Genomic DNA, 16807 nt, shown 5'->3' on the forward strand with positions numbered 1-16807 from the left:
TTTTGTAAATCAAAGAGAGCATCAACAAGATGGGCTGGGGGGGAAGGAGATCAATATTGCGACCTAACACTGAGAAACTGCAGGTTCCATTATTAAAGGTAATGGTTAAAGGGACCCCTCACCATTAGGTCCAGTCGCGGACGACTCTGGGGTTGCGGCGCTCATCTTGCTTTATTGGCTGAGGGAGCCAGCGTACAGCTTCCGGGTCATGTGGCCAGAATGACTAAGCCGCTTCTGGTGAACAAGAGCAGCACATGGAAACACCGTTTACCTTCTCGCTGGAGTGGTACCTATTTATCTACTTGCACTTTGACATGCTTTCGAACTGCTAGGTTGGAAGGAGCAGGGACCGAGCAACAGAAGCTCACCCTGTCGTGGGGATTCAAACCGCTGACCTTCTGATTGGCAAGCCCTAGGCTCTGTGATTTAACCCACAGCACTACCCACGTCCCTTTCCATTATTAAGGAAAGGATATAAACATTTTTAAATATAGGGCAATGTCCACATTACTTGACCCAACATAGGCTGTCAAGCACTGAAATACTAAACAATTGAAATATAATTTTCTCCAAGTAGTTCTCATATTTTGAACATTGCCTTGAGACATAGGTCGAGGACAATTAATAAACAATTACAATGATAGGTGTATTTGCAACCCAAGGATATTGCAAGCAATGGAAACATCAGAATATCTGAATTTCAAGTAACTGTGATGGTCACTTTTTAAATTTATGTGAAACACCTGTATGCTGTCTGAAGTGTCAATATTCTCACACCCTAGTCCAAGTGCTACAAAATCTCATAACGTACATCAAACAAACTCTCTTTTGCAAATAGCATGATCCAAGATGTAAGTACTATCAAAGGCATTTACACACACTTTAGTATCTTTACAGGAAAACTCCTCTTCTTCACAGGAGACAGTAGCTTCTCTGTACCCTGGCTCATGACACAATTTGTGATGAGGCTTTCTAAATCATACACATTAAAGGAAAGAAAACAGAGGGTTTACTGTTCTTATTTTGTTGCCTTTTCTCTGGTGGCTCTCAAGCTTTCTTTTGAACTGTCCCTCCATTGCTTCCTATTGCGAGAGTCAGTAAAGTTTTAGCTCGCCAACATACACTTGATGGGATAACAACATAGGGAAGTGTTCCATTGTAAGTATCTCAATGAAAATTTGAATCCAATGTTTTAGAAGCATGGCCAGGGCAATAGTAAACCTGTATTCCGTATACAGGTACTAAATAGCTGCATATTTTTAAAATGCCAAGGGTGCCAGAGTGAAGCTTCAGTAACCTCATGTAATCAGAACTCAGGAGATGCTATAATTTTGCTAACATGCACATTTATTTATTTATAATTTTTATTAAATATTTTCTAAGTTTACAAAAGTGCATGCACGGTCTCTTTTTCAGGTTGTGTTTTCTACAGATCAATTACATTTGCACAGGGACCTATTAGCATACACCAGAATGTACACAGACTCCATTATGCTACAGCAATGAAGGCAGACAACATACATTTGGATGTACATGCACAGGGCCCTGTGCAAATGTAATGCATGGAAGGCAGGTGTGCCAACAGGTGTGACCCAGCCCTCCTTACTTGTTGTGGCTTCTGCCATGAGAGGTGCATCCAGTTTTAGACCAGCAAATTGCCGAATACCTCAGCTAGCTTGGCCCCATGACTGTGGGTGCCAGGGGCCATCCCTGGCACCAAAATTTGTGGGTCCCCAGCCCCTTCATGGGAATTTTGTGCGTGGGCACCCAGAGCCCCAGGGAGTTGGCCCCTATGCCTCAACTAATTGACTGCACGATGCATGGAGGATGCTGTATACTAACTAACCAGATTTGTATTTATATACAGCAATCCCTAATTATAGGTTCTCTGTGACTGTGTGCATGTGTGCGTGCATTTACTAAAACACACACATATACATTAGCATTTTAAATGATACTTATGTGGGGGTGAGTGGGAATGTGTGGGTAGGAGGCACGACCCGTGACTGGCTGTGAAACACAAAGAATAACAAACTCAGAGCCAGAATCTCAGCAGTCTAGCTCGTTTGGGACATTTTGAAGCCGCAGCCTCTCAACTGGGAGATCTCCAATTAGCCCCCAAACAAACTCCAAAAGCGCACAAGCTTGTGTGTGAAACAAGCAGTCGCTGGCACGCAACCGTTTCCCAAGGTTGTGCTTCCTTTGCTTTTCGCAGAGATTTGGCGCAGGCGAGGGAAAGGGGTCGGAGTCACATGGATACAAAGCTTTTGATTAATGTCCAGGCGCTGCTGCTGCTGCTGCTGCTGCTTGAAGTCTCCAAATCTCCCCACAGTCATACAAAGAGAGCCGAGAGCTGGTGACCACTCGCACTTCCTTCAGGCTGGGTCCCTCTTCCTGACTGGGAAAGGACACTTGGGGGGAGGGCGGCAGCGGGCGAGGGGTGGAGGGAGCGAAGCTGCTCCTCCACAGCTGGGATAGAGAGGGGAGCCCACAGAAGCCAGCTCCGGCCTCGCCATGGAACGGAGTGGGCTCTTTTGTTGTGGTCTTTTCTGAACCCCTGAGGGAATTTCCCCGCCTCCCGCCCCCCTAGTCCTGCCGGCCGCCTCGCCAAACACGAGAAGGAGCCGAGGGGAGGAAAGTTTCGAAGGCGCTTCTTTCGGGGGACGGGGGTGGCCGTGGAGAGGAAACCATGACCGAAGAAAGCAAAGGGGAAGGGAAAGGAGAGAGCGGGAAAGACCCCGAGAAGCAGCTGCGCCTCCGGGTGTGCGTTTTGAATGAGCTGCTGAAGACGGAGCGCGACTATGTGGCCACTCTGGAGTTTCTGGTGTCGGTGAGTTGCTCGCCCCTCCCCCCTCGACGCTTCTTCGCCTTCGCGCGGGGCTCCTCGGGCGCCGCGTCCTGAACTTCTTGTGCATAAACAACCATCCTGCTCCTCTCCCTCTCTCTCCCCATCTTCCCCCCATCTTTTCCCCTTGCCAAGTTTGCCAGCAGAGAGGAGGGGGAAGGGAATGGTTTTCCTGGAGGAACTCAAAAGCTTTGGGGACCAAGTAGAAAAAAGGCAAGATTTGGTATTGCTCCCTGCAGTGGCGGCGAATTCCTGGTGATCCTGTTTTTTCCTCCTCAGAGGAGAAATGGGGGGGGGGGTGTTTCTTGTGGCATGTAGTTTAAGCATGTTGCTTTTGTGTTGAAGAGGTGATGGAGCTAACGTTTCAAACCAACAGACTTCCTCTCTGGGCACAGACGTTGAAAAATAGTGAGTGCTGTATGCCTCAGGTACATTTGGTTGAACGGCATTTGGGGGGATATTAACTGTTGGAAGTTTAGAGTTTCGTCTCCTAAGGCGCCACAGTCTCTGTATTTACAATAATCCTTGTAACACAGTATTCTGGCAGGGGGTGGGGTGGGGGGCACGCACACACAAGCAAAAGCGGGGGGGGGGGAAATGCTTGATCTATAGCAGCTGTTCAATATTAAAGCCACATGTAGCATTTGCCCCTTCTCCCCCCCCCCTTGACATCCTTCTATTCAAAATTTTATTTTGGTAATAAGATGGTGACCCATGATTGAAAAGACTATGAACTGCACAGCTGTAAAGGTAACACACATTTTATATAGGGCCGAATTCAGTGCAAAAGAAGAAGCTTTTGCATTTGGATGAAGCAGACTTTTGAAAGAAACAAGGAAGGTAGAACTTCCTGTGAAGGATCATAAATGCAAACATCTCTATATTACCTCCCGGCCTATTTTACACATTTATTGGCAGCATCACTTAAGAAGCTTTTGGGATAAACAAATCTCAAGTTGTCTGCTTAGTTTTGTGGAGTGCCTGTCATAATACCCCTCACAATTCTCTTCCTCTTCTCCCCCTTCTCATCCTGAGGGGGAAATCTTTCAAACAGCAAACTTCCTGCTTAGTTTTCTGAGATCTGTGAACTTTATCATGCAAGAGAAAATCCTCAGCTTGGCTTTTGGCAAGAAGAGCAACAGTAGTGATGATGAAGTAAAATATGATTTACAAAGTCACATACTATACTGTGTTTTGTCATTCAGCTTCTGTTTTACACAAAATCTAGTTGTTAAAGTATTTTTGCTCCTTATCTGATGCACCTGGAATGTGCTTTAAAAAGTGTCAACAAGTTGAAAACTCCTGAGATCTTGTTTTGTCTGTATTTTTAGTACAATGTTGGTCATTCCTGAAAAATGAAGCTGATGACACAAATATTACATCTTAGTTCAGGCTGTGGAGGGTGATGGTGGTGCAATCTTTGGGTTGAATAAAATTTAAGTTGCATTTAATACCTGTGAAGATTTGGATGTGTGCAGGCTAGCTGGAGTTTCAAGCTAAGGCTCTGGTAAAAAATGTAAGTGTGCAGTGCCTATATATTTGTGTGCATGTAAGCTTGTTCAGGGCAGTGTCCCAATGTGAGTGAACTATGCATTGTTTACCTACTGCCCTCTTATGAGGAGGGTCAATAATGTTCAGAAGCATGCTGCCTTTGGTACTGGAGCCATCTTGACTAGTAGCTACTGATAGCCTTATCTGTTAATTTGTATAATCACCTTTAAAACCATTCATGTTGATAGTCACCACCACATCTTGTAGTGTGAATTCCACAGTGGAATGTGCACTATGGAAGTCTCCCATTGTTTAGCTTCACTGGATAACCCTGGCTCCCAGTATTATTAGAAGGGAGGAAAAAGGTCTCTCTTTCCACTTTCTTCACAGCATGTATCGTTTTATACACCACAAATATGTTTATGCAAAAAGAGATGCAAACACGGTTGCCTTTCCTCAGAGGAGGTTGCTCCATCCCTTTGATCATTTTAGTTGCCCTTTTCTTCACATTTTCCATCTCTGCAAGCACATTTTTTGAGGTTTGGTGGCCATAACTGTACACAATTCCAAGTATGGTCACACAGTAGATTTGTATAAGTGTATAAGAAATTCTACATTAGGTAAAAAAAAATGATTGTGTAAAAATTGAGATTTCTGTTGAAGTGGTGAGTGAACTCTGGGGAAGCATCAGAGAAATTATTTGATATGCTGTTCTTTTTGATGTTTGAAATTAATCTTCAGGCTATTGCTGATTTCTCTGTGGTTCAACAAACATCAAAGGAACTTGGGTTTCCTAAAAGTTTGTTCAGTACAACAGATGATGCACTGCCCATTACAAGAAAGACTTTTTATTCTTCGTGCCTATTTTGATTATTTCCCCTGAATAAGAGATCCATCCCTACTTGACCCCAAAGGTTTTGCTACTTCTCTTTTGTGACCACACATGCAAAGAGAAGTAGAATTACATACATAAGGAATGATTCCAGTTTAGGATGTTCACTCATAAGCAGATCAGCTGAACTAGAGCTTTCCCAGCCCTCTGATTTGTCCTGCTGCTATATAGCAGCCCTTCGTTGAGTCCAGTATTATTATCTCAGAAGATATGTCAGGGACCTGCTGATTTTGAAACAGGGGCTCTGGTAGCTGCTGAACAAAGATAGTTCTGAAAACCCCTAGTTCTCTGATGGTCATATACATTTCCATGTTAAACCTACCGGTAGCTTCTTATCAAAGGAACTGTTTTCATAGAGCCCCTAGGTCTTCCTTTGGTATTATATTTTCCTGCCTTGAAGGACCCCATCTACTTTCATCATGGAGCCTTTCCAGTCTCTCTAATTCCCCAGTTTTTATTCTTGTTCTCTTGCCTCAGAATGAAATTCCAACTTCAATCTTGGCTCTGACAATGGAATTTGGACAAATTATGTGGGGGGTTGCCTAGTTCAGCCTCCACTATATACTGATTCTCCAGATTGCAGCTGAACTTTGGCCATTGGTCAAGTTTTTCAGAGCATCTTGTGCTGGAATACTAAGGCAGAGATGGTGACTCTTGAATTAACATACCGGAGGTAATTAAGGCTCTTCAAAGCAAAAACTTGCTTAGATTGAAAAGCTGAAAGCATGATAACATCAACACACATCCAGTCCCGAGACACAGTAAACAGGAAATAAAAATAAAGTAAACATTTAAGTCTTAGCTCTAAAAGTTAAAAATGCTCATCCAGGATTTAGAGCTATACCTGTAACATATATCTAAAGTTTAGATGATAAGACTTCACATTAATTGGCAGCAGTTCTAGAAGAATAGCTGTCTGTCTCAGAAAAACATTCCTGTGTTGCTTTAAAGACATTGTTGTTCCCAGTTGGCAGACACATCTATCTATCTATCTATCTATCTATCTGAATATTTGTCTGTCTGTCTTGTACAACCTAGCTCTTCTTCTCATTCTTCTTGACCTAGGAAAAGCCCTGTCACAGGTTTGTTTCGGGAGCCCTGACAGGGACTCCCAAACGAGCTGTTAACCATGCTTATGTGGAGATTTAAAACATGGGACCAACAGACAGCAGCTAATGCATCTTATAAATTTATTCTTATATAAATCTTATAATTTTTAGGAATGTTATTTTTATTGTTAACTGGACAAACTTATTTTTTCTTATTCACATTTTTATCTTTGAATTCAATTATTAATCTATATTATTCTTGAGTCAAAACCATGTAACCTACAAAGTAGGGATGCGGGTGGCACTGTGGTCTAAACCACAGAGCCTAGAGCTTGCTGATTAGAAGGCTGGCAGTTCGAATCCTTGTGACGGGGTGAGCTCCTGTTGTTCCTGCCCACCTAGCAGTTCAAAAGCATGTCAAAGTGCAAGTAGATAAATAGGTACCACTCCAGCGGGAAGGTAAATGGCGTTTCTGTGTGCTGCTCTGGTTCGCCAGAAGCAGCTTAGTCATGGTGGCCACATGACCCAGAATCTGTGGACAAACACCAGCTCCTCGGCCTATAGAGCGAGATGAGCGTCGCAACCCCAGAGTCGTCTGTGACTGGACCTAACGGTCAGAGGGGTACCTTTACCTTTACCTTTCCAAAATCGAAGATATAACACTTTAGTCAGTTGCTTTCCCAATAGTTCAACCATTGATCACTTGTTGAAATGTACTTAGTGGCAATAAACTTATACTAGACAGAGGTGATCCAGTCAACATAGTATACCTGGACTTACAAAAAAGCTTTCAACAAAGTAGCTCACCAAAGACTCCTGAGTAAGCTTAGCAGTCAAGGAATAAGAGAAGTCCTCTTGTGGATCAGAAATTGGTTAAGTTTAATGAAGCAAAGAACAGTTCTCTGAATGTAGAGAAGTAGAAACTGAAACTCCCCCCATCGGTATTGTGACCTGTGCTTTTTAACTTGTTCATAAATGAGCTAGTTAGGAGTGAGCAGTGAGGTACCTAAGTTTACTGATGGTAGTAAATTGTTCAGGGTTGTTAAAAGACAAAAAGATTGCAAAGAGCTCCAAAAGGACCTAGCTAAACTGAGTAAATGAGCTGTAAAATGGCAAATGCAATTTAATGTAAACAAGTGTAAAGTGAAATGTTAATTTCACATATACACTGATGGGGTCTGAATTGGCAGCGACAGACCAAGAAATAGACTTTGGGTTGTAGTAGGTAGCTCAATGGAGATTTTGATCCAGTGCATGGTGGCAGTGAAAAAGGCAAATTCCATGCTAGGGATCATTAGGAAAGGAATTGAAAATAAATCTTCCAGTGTCATAATGCTGTTATACAAATGTATGGGAAACTGTGTGCAGCTCTGGTCACCTCACCTCAACCAAAATTATCAAGGGGATGGAGTGACTCCCTTATGAAGAAATGTTGCAGTGTTTGGGACTTTTTAGTTTCAAGAAAAGGTGACTAAGAGATGACATGATATAAGTGTATAAAATTATGCATGGAATGGAGAAAGTGAATAAATAAAAGTCCCCCCCCCCTGAAGCTAAATGCTGGAAGATTACGGTAAGTACAGATAAAAGGAAGAACTTCTTCATGCAGTGCTGGAACTCCCAGGAGGCAGTGAGGGCCACCAGCAAAGATGGCTTCCAAAGAGGATTAGACAAATTCATGGAGGAGAGGGCTATCAAAGTCTACAGGCCATGATGGCTATGCTCTGCCTCCACAGTTGGAAACTGCAGGAAGGGAGAGTGCTCTCATGCTGAAATCCTGTTTGCTGGTTTCTCACATTGTTAGGCATTGTGAGAACAGGATGTTGGGCTGGATGGGCCTCTGATCCAGCAGACTGTGCCTATGCTCTTAATTCAGGTTTGTCTTGATTTGTGATGGTGTTTTCCTCTGGCTGCTAGGCTGCTTTGCGTGTGAGTTTTTCCTTCTTCCCAGGCAAACCTACCTTTGTGCATTGAATCAGGAGGCACAGGAAACTACAACCCCTTGCAGGAAATAGCACTCCTTTGAAAGTTTAGAAGTGTCCAGGCCATTTAAGGATGAAGGCTGTTTCTAGCAAGCACCCGCTCCTGCTGGCTCTGCTGACACTATGGTGGGAGGCCTTCCATCAAGTCCTGAATGTTGTCACTGCTAGGTGAATGGGGAGGGAGGGCAGTGAGGTCCAAGGTGCTTATACAAAAAGGAGAAATAAGATATTCTGACTCTGTATGGTGAGGTCCAAGCTTCAGAGCTCGCCTCAGAAAAACACACACATTGCTTTCAATAAAAAAAGGCCATGTTTGCTGATCACAGTTCCAGGTCAAGCTATAGGGAATTTGCTCATCACTAGATTCAAGAGAAAGGGGTCTCAGAAACCTCTGCTGTTTTGTTCTTATGAGGTGGTGTACAGATCTAGGCAGAGATGTGTTGTTCAAGGACCCTCATCTACAGATCATAGCATCCAGCAGCAGGTTGCAAATACAGCATTACACATAGAAAGATCTGTTATCTGTGCTGGTTTGGGGAGCTTGAGAAGGTGTGGTAAGTTCGTTCAGAGCAGGAGGGAAATCCACAATATTGGAGGAACACTTTGGCACTATTTTTAACACAAAAATGGGCGAATGAATTAAAGAAAAGCAATGTGTTTCTTGACCTCTCAAGTTTTTCCCCAGTCTGTGTCAACACAAGGTAACCTGGGATCTAAATTTAGATTTCTTGCATGTTAGTTATCTTAACTGTGTTCCATATCTCACTTCCAAAAGGCTTGTATTTTATTCATTGAAAAAGTATTAATCAAATATATAGTAATTTGTGACTTTATAATGGCTAACAAAGCTGCACAGTGTGTTGTGGAATTTTTTTAATGGGAAGGGGAAAGACTTCAGCTGGCTGTGTTTTTTGATAAGGTTGTGCGATTTCCTTTTCCTCTGCTCTCTAACACACCACTTGTATGGCTGATGCATCATATAAAGTCAAAAGGAAGCTGAGACACAATTACCATAGAAAGTCAAAATCACTTCCATTCACTTCCAGTTTCTGCTGTTTTTGTCTACTCTGTTACAAAGTGAGGAAAACAGTGAATGGTTACTTAGTGACTAAGAATTAAATATCAATAGCACCACCTGCATTCTTTATAAGGTAGAATACTTATTTTTGATGTACATGCAAGAAAACAAAAGAAAATTGAATGCATTTTATTTGCAGGAAATTATTTTCAGACTGTTGTAGTTCATCCAATAACTTTCAAACATTTTAAAAATCCAGACACTCAAGAGGGGAGTAAATGAAGTATTTTGTTGTAATAATTAAACATTTTAACACATCAAATCTACATATTTCACAATGTCAATTCATTTATTTAATTTAAGCACAAGCTCAAAGTCAAATTTATGCAGTTTGATTTTTTTCACTAGTAATTCAGCAAAAAAATATGTAAGTGATGAATTGAGTGAAAATATGAAAGTTGTAACTAATGCAACATATGTTTAGAACCTGTTACAATTTGTATTATTCAATGTAGAAAATGCAGGATGTGGTGATTAATCTTTCAATTTATTAGAATTTGCAAACAGAAAAAGAAAGGGAGAAAGCAAACTAGGAGTTTGAATGAAAAATTATGAGACATGCATGAACCATGGTAAGACTGCGACAGTATTAGACCCAAAAAGAATGAATACTGTATGAAAGAGAAATTAACAGTGCAGTTACTAGCCCCATTGAACATAGTGTGGATTCCCAGAGAGAAGATTGCAACTGCTTTGATCCTCCCGTGGTTGGGCTTGCTGATTGGAAGGTCATTGATTCAAATCTGCCCAACAGGGTGAGCTCTAGTTGCTCTGTCCCAGCTTCTGCCAACCTGAAAGCATACCTGTGCAAGTAGATAAATAGGTTCCACTATGACAGGAAGATAAATGGCATTTCTATGTGCTCTGGCTTCCGTCACGGTGTTCTGTTGCGCCAGAAGCAGTTTAGTTATGCTGGTCACATGACCTGGAAAGCTGTGGATCAGTTCCCTTGGCCTGAAGCAAGATGAGCGCCACACCTCATAGTCACCTTTGACTGGACTTGGCTGTCCAGGAGTCCTTTACCTTTTTTACTTCTACCTGCTGCTGCATTACTGTGAGTTAAGCCATGGTTTGACTTAGCGTTGCATCCAAAGTTGCTCCAGACAAACAATGAGTTGTAGCAAAGGTTTGTTGTGCGGCATACCACTTGTGGCTTGTGTCAGGGAGATAAACCATGAGCCTGGGTTCAGATGTAATGCTAAGCCAAACCATGGCTTAGTTCATGGTGTCATGAGTCCTGTGGTAATGTCATGAAGAGAACGGTTGGATCCTGAGGAGGAATGAGGCTCAGAAAGTTGGAGCTGGTTGACCCTGGGGAGGGTCAGTATCTGTAGCTTTTAAAGCTCCAGGGCACCAATCTTCTTCAAACTGTAGCACCCTGGTTTCCAGTTCTGTTTTCTAATTGGCAGGGGTGGAAGCACTACTCCCACATAATAACTTGCTACCAGTGAAGTGATCAAGCTATAGATGCTTTGTCAGAGGCAAGACCTAAAACTTTAACAGATGGTAATTACTGCCTGGCATCTACTTTCCATGAGATGCCAGGACTGAAACTGAAATTGAGGTCAAAACAAAATAAAAAATTCTTTCCAGTAGCACCTTAGAGACCAACTAAGTTTGTTCTTGGTATGAGCTTTCGTGTGCATGCACACTTCTTCAGATACACTGAAACAGAAGTCACCAGATCCTTAAATATAGTGAGGGAGTGGGGAGGGGTATTACTCAGAAGGGTGGTGGAAATGGCAGACCAACACGGCTACCTACCTGTAACTGAAATTGAGGTGTCGGAGTCCTGATTATTTAATGAAACTCCTATGCAGTTCTATACCTCCGGGTATAGGGTGGTATATAAATTCAATAAAACAAACAAACAAACAAATAAAATAAAGGCTAGAGACTTTACATCTACGCTTGCTATGTTTTTTGTGCCAAGTACTAACAACATAAGAGATGCTTGTGACTTTCTTTTTCTTTCTTTCTTTCTTTCTTTCTTTCTTTCTTTCTTTCTTTCTTTCTGGTATATCCACACAACAAGGGATGGGATTTTTCCTGTTATTTTTGTTCTAATATTCAGTGTTTGTACTCTAAACAACTATGGGTATTTTCTTCAGATAGATGTATAAAGAAAAAGCAATTTTCCGTTCATTTTTATTTACTGCCATGCTGGCAATTTATCTTGAAACCATTTCAATAGCACACAAATGGATGTTTCTTGGGTGTTTTCAGAAAAACTAAATTACTGATCTTCCATTTTAAAATAATGGCCGTTAATATAAACAGGTGCACTGTGTGAAACCCAAACAATTTCTATGTATTATTTTCTAAATGCAGAAGAAGTATTCTACCACTACCGCTGCAGAGAACAGAAAGGTTTCCAGAACTGCTAGTGCAAATAAATAGTCACATGACACTTAATGAAATGATTGGTTGCACTAAAAAGATATAAAATAGCAATTTTGATAAATTGGCTTGTCATGAGTCCAGTTAAATATGATGGCTGGAGGAACAAATGGACTTAAAGTACACTTACACCACAGGGCATTTGAGGCCCAGACGAGGGAATGGTTACAGTGCAAAACCCGGGCTTAACACACACCTTGTTCACCATCTTCCAGCCTTGGATTCAAATAGAAATCCAACATTGATCTGTTTCTCTCTCCAACTTGCTGTTTACTTTTAGTTCACATTAATGCAACTCTGTGTCCTCAAGTCTAGCTTTGTCTGTTGAGGGAGAGGGAGGGCCCCCCTCCCACCCCATTTGCTGTCTCACACCAAGCCACTTAATCCTCCTCACCTCACCAGGAAGCTAGTTTGGCTATTCCAGGAATTAGAGTGCTTGATTAGCTGTTAAGGTCTGCTGTATTCAAGGATTAGAGGGGTATGGCATATGACTTAACACCCTGCCCCCCCAACTCATAACAGTATATCCCATTCTGCCTTCCATGCTTAGAACATCCCCATTTCAATAGTTCTTTGTATATGCTTAGCAACATTTTTATTCTTTAAAGGTGTTTGTTTGCCCCCCCCCCGGAAAAACCAACCCTTTCAGTTTCCTTTTCCTTTTCCTATTTTGTTAACCTGCAGTGATTCCTTGCTGTATGGAACCCAGTGTGTGCAATTTCATAGCCTTTATCAGCCTGCTATGTTACATTCTTTTCCATTACTAATTTATGAATAGCTGCATATTTAATAATTGTACATATGAAAAATGGTTGCCCGTTGCTTTTACCTTTGAGCTACTTATGGTTTGTTTACACACTAGAAAAAATATTGTAATTTGCAATATGATCATGAATCACTTAACAAGAGGCTTGCTTTTGTAGCTTTAAAATATTGCTTCTGAAAGCAAGCCTTTGTGAGAACAATGTAAGTCAAAGTTTATACTTGCCAAAGACAGATTATAAGTCCGTGGAACTGACAATAATAGTTAAAAATAAAGATAGTGGATGTATTTTCTTCATAAAGTTCTAGGATGTTATACACACAGAAGAGGTAGACTTTAAACCATGCAATTCCGATCAATGGATTTGCTTCTTTCTATGAAGTAGAATTCTAATTGCTGGCACCAGTAGTAGAATTCCTGTTATATGAATTGGGGACTAGAACAGTGAAGCTGACTGATGAATAAATACTACAGCAGCCTGCTGATCCTGCCAATAACAAGTTACAAAAGAGAAGTTTGAGCTGCTGGGATTTCCCTTTCTGAGCTCAAACATTTTATAAACTCACAGAACAGTATGGAAGATTTGAGTTACAAGTGTAACTTGAATAAAATAATATGACCACAGAGTAATATTAGTGTTGTTGGAACAAAGACCAACATAGTAGCTAACTGTCAAGTTCTATAAGTAAAGGAGAGCTTGTTGCATAGTAATGCAGAAAACAGGTGCTTAAACACTGGGAGAGTGGACATGTAACAGATCATTTTGAAGATGTTGAATGCCTTTCTAGATCCTAGAACAGTTACTTGGTCTGTCCGTTGAGTTAAAGAAACAGCAAAAGACCTTAATGGTATCTTGGGAGGTGGGGGGGCGGTGGTGGAAAGAGGTGGGTGGATTGGTCATGCAATTTCATTCACAAATGCAAGGATGGCAGTCAGCCCAGACTCCTCAAAGAAGTCCCTGTACAACAGTTTTCAGCCTAAATTCATGCTGTTGATTAGATGCAAAATCTTCTTTTCATTTGTAGCAGCCAATTTGCTTCAGTGAGCAGAGGGCCATAACATAAAATATCAGAAATACACCCAACTCTGGACAGAAAACATTTTGTTTCTTGAATTATAATTCCCATGTAGATTATAGTATACATCTCTCTATGGTTTGTTCTTTGAATTAGATGGGATAACACAGTGCACTCTTAATAAGGATTTGGTAAAATATGAAACTTTTATTTCCAGCTAATTGATAGGATTTTTGAATGGGGTAAAGGGGAGTTATCGAGAGTGAGTATTGGGAGTGAGCCATATAGTATTCAGAGTGAGTCAGCTTTCAGTTACTGGGATTTGCAGTGTTATCAAGTATGTACTTGTGAGTTTGTTATGCATAGTTTTCTAATTAGACTCTCACATCCCTTTGGCTTCCTCTGTCCATTTTTTATGACTGAGTTTTTTTTTAATGCAGGCAATTAAACAATTTTTCTTTTAAACTACAACTATTGAAGCTATCTATTTGGATTATAATACCTGCATTATACAAGGTTAAAATTAGTGGAATTTTCTTTGGAAATCCTGTGATTCTTCATGCTGATTATGAGATTGATCTTTTAAAAAAATATATACCATTTAAAATGAATGACATGCCAGTGCAAGTGGATAAATAGGTTCTGCTGCAGCGGAAAGGTAAATGGCATTTCCGTGCACTCTGGTTTCCATCATGGTGTCCCATTGCTCCAGAAGCACTTCATGGGCTTCCATGAAGAAAAAAGGTGCAATGGAAGACAAGCATGCATATGTGATTACTGCTGAGCTGCAGTAATGGGGTTTATGTGCCCATCTCCAGGATCCGTCTGTGTGTGGTGGCTCTGGATGCTCTAACTCCAGCCTCAGTCCACGCCATGTGAAAGTCCCCAACACATTTGAATGGTCCTTTCCTGACAATCCTCTCCAGGCTGCGGTCATCCCTGCTGCTTGTGCACCTTTTTCTTCCACATTGTCCCCTTCCACATAACGTTCCATTAATGTGCTTTGATACAGCACTTTGGGAACATCCAACTTCTTCCGCAATTACCTTTTGAGGCTTTCCCTCCTTGTGGAGGGTCTCAGTTATGGTTTTCTGCACAGCTGTCAGGTCAGCAGCCTTCCCCATGATTGTGATTCCTACTGACCCAGACTGGGAGACCATTTAAAGGCTCAGGAACCCTTTGCAGGTGTTATGGATTGAGTAGCTACTGCACCTTTTCACAATATTCTAATTTTCTGAGATTGTGAATTTGGGGTTTTCATGAGCTGTACTCCACAATCATCACAATTATGACAAATAATTGCTTGACATCTCTCGCTTTGCATGTCATGAGTCTATCTCATATGTAAGTTTCACCTTTTAAAGTTGCTCTTTTAAAAGCTGCAGTCAGGTTGGCTTTCCCTTGCTTGCTCTCCCAATAACCAACTCCTTCCCCTCTTAAAAAAATCATTTTAAAAGATTTTGCTGCAAGCATTCTTCAGAAGTTTTGTTTAATGTGAGGTGTTTCAATACTGCAAAAGGTTTGAGAACCACTGGTGTATACATCATCATCATCATCATCATCATCATCATTCTTTATTTGACCGTCAGTCAGAAAAGATACATTTATCCATACAGAATTAAAACATTTAAAACATCTAAAGGAACTTTAGAATAAAACATAGCCAGCACTAACATGAAGCTATACAGATAAACCCATGTCAATGCAATCAATTTTAGTTTTATGACGCTTAAGAGCTAGAAAAAGAAATTTGGCCACCAAGGAAGCTGTTTTTCCCGTAACATTATTCAACAAATATAAACCTGTCTTTCTCTGGATAGAGAGCTAAGTTGAGATAAGAGTGGGGCTATAAGATTTTGCCTGAAATCTGTATAGAAAGGGCAGCTCAAGAGAATATGTTCAGTGGACTCTACCTCTCCCAGGGCACAATGGTGTATACAATAAGAGTGCATTTGTAAGCAATAACATAATCAATGTGATCTTCCAGATTCCACTGATAGGATTTCTGGGGAAGCAAAAGCAACAATTCCCAGCGCTAGCAAGGATAATCACCACTGTATAAGTAGAGAAACCCATGAGTAGCTGGCTGCTCCTTTGTGGCAATTTGCATGTATACACACTAAGAGATTCCATGCACTACTTGCAAGTAGTAGTGTTTGGACAGCTGCTAGAGGCTGGCTTAGAGACACTGGCCTCCTTTCCTGACAGACAACTGGACAGAGAAGAAAAGAACAGCTCTTGTCCAAGTCTAACAAGCGCCATAGAGCTCCCTTGTTCCCAATAATAGCACCCCCTTTGAGAATTGATTGACCAGTGAAAGGAGAACTTGTGCCTCTACTTTAGTGTAATGTAGGAAGCAGAGCACACTGCTCTTTAAAATCTTTAGCACAGCAATGCGGAGGCTACCTTTTGGCAGTGTTTTTAGCAATGCTGGGAAGCTAAGTCAAGGCACATGTTATAGTAGTTCAATCCTCAGTCCTAAGCAGTTACAAAATGTAAGAAAATGAATGAGTCAAAACAAAATAGAAACCATGATGCACACTCACATAAATAATTCTGTATACAGTATAAAAGATTAATTATTACACAAGTTACCAGGTTAGACACTCATTGGCTGTTTTCAGATGTTAAAACCAATGAACAAGTTTTTGGGACCTTTGGAGAAATGTCTGCTGCTTCTATCCTTTGCCAAAGTTTCCCACAAGTCAGAAGAGGACAGAAACAGCAGTTTTTTCCTACTGTTTTTGTCCTTCTCCAAAGCGTCTTGTAAGACCTCACCTCACCTTCCAGGCATCTGTATTTGCTATAGGTTTCAAGGAAGAGGCAAAGCTGTTCCTGACTTTTATTTAACAACAACTTTCCTTCTCCAAAGTTCTCTATTTGCTTCAGCACTCTAGCAAATCCCAAATGATGAAGTGAGAGCTGGGGTCTTAGAAGAAGCTTTGGAGAAGGACAGAAACAGCTGGCCATTTCTCCAGCTGCTTCTGTCCTCTTTCAAAACTTTCTGCAAGTAAGAGAAGGCCCACCTCTCCCTCACACCCTCTAGTACAGGAGTCAGCAACCTTTTTCAGTTGTGGGCCGGTCCACCATCCCTCAGACCATGTGGTGGGCCGGACTATTTTGGGGGTGGGGTGGGGGGGGGGGAGAACAAATTCCTATGCCCCACAAATAACCCAGAGATGCATTTTAAATAAAAACACACATTCTACTCATGTAAAAACATGCTGATTCCTGGACTGTCCGTGGGCCGGATTGAGAAGGTGATTGGGCTGCATCTGGCCCCCGGGCCTT

General features: G+C 41.4%; 1 protein-coding gene across 2 annotated transcripts in view; it reads left to right on the forward strand.

Moving 5' to 3' along the window:
- Window positions 1-2438: 2438 nt before the first annotated feature.
- Window positions 2439-16807, forward strand: part of PREX2 (phosphatidylinositol-3,4,5-trisphosphate dependent Rac exchange factor 2) — a 101298-nt gene continuing 86929 nt past the window's right edge. For both annotated transcript variants that reach the window (XM_033155347.1, XM_033155348.1), the window contains exon 1: window positions 2439-2830. In XM_033155347.1, the coding sequence (XP_033011238.1) occupies window positions 2690-2830 (141 nt within the window). In that variant the 5' untranslated portion in view covers window positions 2439-2689. The remainder of the gene's footprint in view (window positions 2831-16807) is intronic.

This window comes from Lacerta agilis, chromosome 7, assembly GCF_009819535.1.
Source record: "Lacerta agilis isolate rLacAgi1 chromosome 7, rLacAgi1.pri, whole genome shotgun sequence".
Taxonomy (NCBI): domain Eukaryota; kingdom Metazoa; phylum Chordata; class Lepidosauria; order Squamata; family Lacertidae; genus Lacerta; species Lacerta agilis.